At 28.8% G+C, this 5,374-nt stretch overlaps 1 protein-coding gene across 1 annotated transcript in view; it reads left to right on the top strand.

The window, feature by feature from the left end:
* Nucleotides 1-782: 782 nt before the first annotated feature.
* Nucleotides 783-5,374, top strand: part of LOC106688634 (uncharacterized) — a 24,961-nt gene continuing 20,369 nt past the window's right edge. Inside the window, exons 1-2 of the mRNA XM_014433196.3 lie at nucleotides 783-862; nucleotides 914-1,230. Coding sequence (XP_014288682.1) covers nucleotides 1,101-1,230 — 130 coding nt within the window. The 5' untranslated portion in view covers nucleotides 783-862; nucleotides 914-1,100. The remainder of the gene's footprint in view (nucleotides 863-913; nucleotides 1,231-5,374) is intronic.

The raw sequence follows: 5,374 nt of genomic DNA, 5'->3' as shown, positions 1-5,374 counted from the left end.
ATTTTAACAACAACATTATCAATAATAATTTAACATACCTTAAATATAAATTTACACATCACATCAATTACTTAAAACGTTTTGCAGGCTATTCTGGCCAGGTCATTAATTACAAGTCAAATTATCCTATCAAACAATAAATTAATATGGAATTGTATTAATTACTAATAAGCTTTCATAAGCTCATGTCTAGTTACCTATTTTGTCACAATTTCAGTAATTTTTAAATCTTTTAATTTTATCTCAACTTAACACTATGAATTGTCATATAAACAAACTATTTTTAACCTTCAAAACACTCAGGTCAGGTTTATAATTAGTTTATTTCAAATTGCATTTTGGTCTAAATTTTTCTATATTCTATTATTAAAATCCATTTTAAAATTAATTTTAAATAGTAACATAAAATTTTACCCATATTTTTGGTAAATATATTTTGCTTAAAAACTCTGCATTGGTTCGAATCGTCTGCACGAATAAATAATTTTTTGTTTATTTGTGTTTTTTTGCTGACCACATCAGCCGACCATCTTATTAATCTATGGTCAACTATCTACACCTCATTATTATATGTAGTTTTTTATTCTAATAATATTAATTAGATACAGGATAAAATTTATTAAATTGATTTTATCTCTTAATTTTACATTGACATACTGAGTTCAACCAAAATCGTTAGAGCCCTTTTCGGAAAAATCGATTTAATAAAGCTGAACATTGGGTCGTCCGATTTATCGACATTTTTTTTAATAAGGTTTAAACACAGTAAACATAAAACAATCTCGGGAACAAGCTATATTTCAATTATATGTCAATAATATAACAGGAGGTATTGCGAAATAAGGAAACAGTATATAACCATGTAAGTATTGTATATTTATATATATATATACTATTCAATTCAATATAATAGATCATGTAAGCACTGGCAGGGAAGAGTACTATTAATATTAGAAGGGCATTGACTTTGCCAAGGCATTGAGGGAGAGAGTCGATTTGGGAGCGACGTTGGGGAGCTACTGCTAGGCCAGCCCACCCCACCCCACGACCCCCCCTCCCAACACATATTGACCCAGCACAGCCCAGTCTGCCGTGGTCCTATGGAGAGGCTCATCGAGCTCGTCCGGGGGCACCCCATCCTCTACGACAAGAACCACCAAGACTACATGAAGACCAGCCTCAAGGACGAGATATGGGCTAGGCTTGCCGTCGAGTTGGACTACAGGGACGGTCAGTATTCTAGAATACTTGAGTAGTTAGTACAATGGTAGAACATCTAACCTCATACATAAAAATGTCGGTCGAGAAAGTGAATCTTATCGTAGCGTGACATAATTATCCACGGGGAATAACTTTTACATTATCTAATTCCTCCATTTTATTTAAAACGATTTTTTTAAAATCTTTATAATAACAATTTACTAACCCTCTAACCTTCCATAATGCATCATAAAACCTAAATTAATTTTGTTAAGTGAATTTACAAATACATAAAGGGTTACGACTGTTATTGTGAACTACACTCACATCATATAGTACCAATTATTCAAATATAAAAATAAAACTTGGAATTATACTGTTAAACTTTTTCATGATTTGTATACTTTTTAAAATTTGTGTTTAACGACTACATTTTCAACCCGATTTACTTTAATTATAGGGCAAAATAAAATATTAAATATTCTCTATATATTGATAGGTTATGATAACCTTATCGTTGCCTGCGTGACATATTCCGCCAAAACAACGGCTTCCCGGATTGACCCGTAGTGAAAATAACTATAAAATTTAGGTAAAATACTACTATTAAAACTCTTTGTACACTTAAATTAAACCATGAATCTAAAAAAAATCTGTATTTTAAATTAGATGTGTTGAATTGGTTGAAGATATTTAACATCGTGTATAAATATAACCTATATATTGCATTTTTATTTTAGCAAAAATATGGGTTAAATCAATAAAGAGGTTTTTATCTCTTTTATATACTTGCATATAACAGGTTCTTATGCTTAAGCAACGATTTCCTAAGTACCGATAAGCTAAGTTCTATTGTATTAAAAAAGAAATAAACTTTAAACGAGTAATGGTTTGTAAATTATGTTATTTCAAACAAATTTTTGCTATATGCTTGATGGATCAATTTGGACGAAAAAATAATATATTTGTGCATTCATTTATTTACACACATAATTTAATTTAAATATATATACATACAATAATATAATACAATTTTAATACTTTATTATATACTTTTTAATATTAATATAACCTATTTATTATTAAGTATGAAACCAAGTACTTCTAATAATTGATTTAGAAATAATATGATGTTCAAAAATTAATTGTTAATGTTTAAAAATAATGCGAATTTAATAATTGTAAGGCTTATATTGACAGTAATAGTTACTGCTGTACAAGAGCCCAAGAGGAGAAAAAAGGCAGTTATTTCACTTCAATTTTAAATTACTTTAATAAAAACTATGTAAAATTACTAGTAAAAGTTGATGAGTCTAGGTTGGGGAAAATAAAAAATGGTGGCTGCTTCAAAACATTAAAAAGAAATTAATTAATTTTTTTATTTGGAGCTCTGTATCTTTAAAACTGCCAATAGTACTAGAAAACCCTATAGGACACTATATAAAGTTGATTACATTTGCTAAAATGTGAGTTCTAATAGAGCTATTTACGTTTAATAGTTCCCGAGATATAGCTTTTTAAAAAGCAACATTTCATAAAAAAATGCACTTATAAATCAGAAGTTAGTAAATTTATTTTAGAAATTTATGTCTCAAAAACCATTCGACGTGCAGATGTCTATTAGCACTCAAATTAAAGCTTGCTTAATGTATTATAATGTAGTTTATGACGTTTATCTTCGTAGGAGGAGTAGTTTTTATTATCTTATTAGGAGTAGTAGTCAGGCTTTGGCAGCAATTGTCGCAGCCACTATGACCGTGTAAACTATAGCTGTCGTAGGTTACAGTTTTATTATCAGAGTCCTGTTCATAATGAATACATAATAATATTAGAACATGAATAGAAATATACAAACCAAAGTACAAGTCCTGATACTTTTTTTTCATGATAGGTACGACTGGTGATAGATGACTTAAAAAGTATAACTTAGTTTTTATAAGTCAGTGAAATTGTTTGTACCAAGTACAAAACTACGAGAAAAATAGCATTGGTTTATATTGATATTATGAAACAAGTTCAAGATTTTCCCTAATAGTTGACAGATAACTGCTACATAGTACACGCCATGATAGTGAACTGTCACACTATGTAATCTCATAGCGCCATTCTTATTTACAACTAATGTCCTTTATGTTTACTGTATGTGCTTTGTTTATAATGCTTGTAGTTATTTGTTATATTCAATCAGCAGTTTTGATCTCACATTCACTAAGTTGAACTGCCAGGAAGGTTAGGTTAGATTAATTACTGTCGGGCGAAAAAATGCACTATCTTAGTTTTTTGATATTATTTTATTTTTGATATTATATTTGAGTTTTAGTAGTCTTGCTAATAACATCAAAATACCGATAAAAAATCTTTTCGTTAGTGTTGTAAAATAAAATATCATATGTTTGATAAAAATAGATATAGGGAGGTTATAGAAATAATTGATATGTAATATAATGGTGTACTTAATAAAATGTTTATATGTCTCACAGTTACTTAATAAAACACAGTTTAGTGGTTTCATCAGTTTGATATCAGGTTTTTTTATAATCACGTTGTTTTTCCCACCAAAGTGTTTTTAAAAATAAATAAATTTCGGTTTTTCTTGAGTAAAAGAATTGGTGAACTGATTTATGGGCCTTTATTGGCTTCAAGATTTGTTCTGGAAGTTCAACCAAAGTCATCCTGCGGCTGTTAAACTGACTCTATTTGATAAATTTCATTTATATCGAGATTTCTTCTCCCAGCCCCTATAAACTTATAAACTTATAAACTTGCTTTTTCCTCATTTGTCTGACAGATATGAAAACATACTTAATTTCTAAACCTGAAATAATAATGAAAATTAGGAATGTATGTGTACATTTCTAAATTTACATGACCATATCATTAGTAAAAAAATCGTAAACATTAAATTCCTTTAAAAAGGTAGTAAAAAAAAAGTCTGACGTTGAAAACTTAATATAATGCAGTTTTATATTTTTAAGTGATACATATTGATATTTTAACACAAAAATCTTACCTAACTTAGTGAGTAAAAAAAAAAATGAAGATAGTTCATGTTGATACTTCGTTGCTGAAGATGTAACATAGCGTAATACTGATTATAACTGGTTATCATTTATTATTCACATTGATAAAGGAAAGTTTTTTCTTTTACAGATCTACAGACGTAACAAGATTAAAGTATATGCAATGTACATGCTAATATAAAATAATAAAAATACAAGAACAGGATCTACTACATTAGTTATTGCTACTAATCTAATAGAATTATTCTTAGATAATTAAATTTGGGCGAAAAAAAAGGAAATTCTTCTAATCGATTTTTTTTTTTAAATTTTTATTGTCAATATTTTTTAGTCATTATATGGATGGATAAGAACTATCCTTTTATGGTTTGACTGTTTTAAAACCCAAGGCCCGGTCGTAAAACATGATGCCTGAAATTTGATATTAATTTAAGTTTTGGGCATCACTGAGTTCTTTGTGGCTAATTTTACATTATTACATTACATCAATTGATTTTTGAAAGAATTTTTATAAACTTTTTATTTAAAAAAAACAAATAATGATACCCCTTCCTGATAAAGCGTTCCATCTCCTAACAATAATCAACATCGTTCAAAAACTACTTTCTAAAAAAGTTCCTGGCCATGATCCCATCATATCACCTGTCCTAAAACAGCTACTTCGAAAACTGTCTTGATGCTCACCTGGATTTACTTTTTTTATTGAAATAATACATTCTGCCTTACCCAAGGGTAATAGGTATTAGGAATGTAAGTATACAACTATATCATATATTAATATTAACTAAAAATAAAAAGTAAATAAATAAAATAAAATAATTAGGTATAAACTAAACTGGATGAAAATAATATTATATATGCACATTATAAATAAACAGGCGTATGACTGAGTTAAATAATTGAAAATAAGAAAAGAACTGTGGTAGCAATTAAAATAAACTGAATAAAATATTTAACACAATCATACCTATAACCAATATTTACATTCTGCCCACAGAACCCCTTATCAAGCCCTGCCACCCAAATGTGGATGACATGGCAGAGCTCCAGGATCCCAGCGCTTTTCTCCCAGCCGCGTCACTGGTATTGAGCGCCAGTGTACCTATATTTACAGTCCTGGATTCTGTTCTATTTCCCTTATTATAAGGATTTTA

This window comes from Halyomorpha halys, unplaced genomic scaffold (genome assembly GCF_000696795.3).
Source record: "Halyomorpha halys isolate HHAL.00 unplaced genomic scaffold, Hhal_1.1 Scaffold1167.1, whole genome shotgun sequence".
NCBI classification, from domain to species: Eukaryota; Metazoa; Arthropoda; class Insecta; order Hemiptera; family Pentatomidae; genus Halyomorpha; species Halyomorpha halys.
Note: the sequence above shows the minus strand (reverse complement) of the source record. Positions and strands in the feature narration are given on the sequence as shown.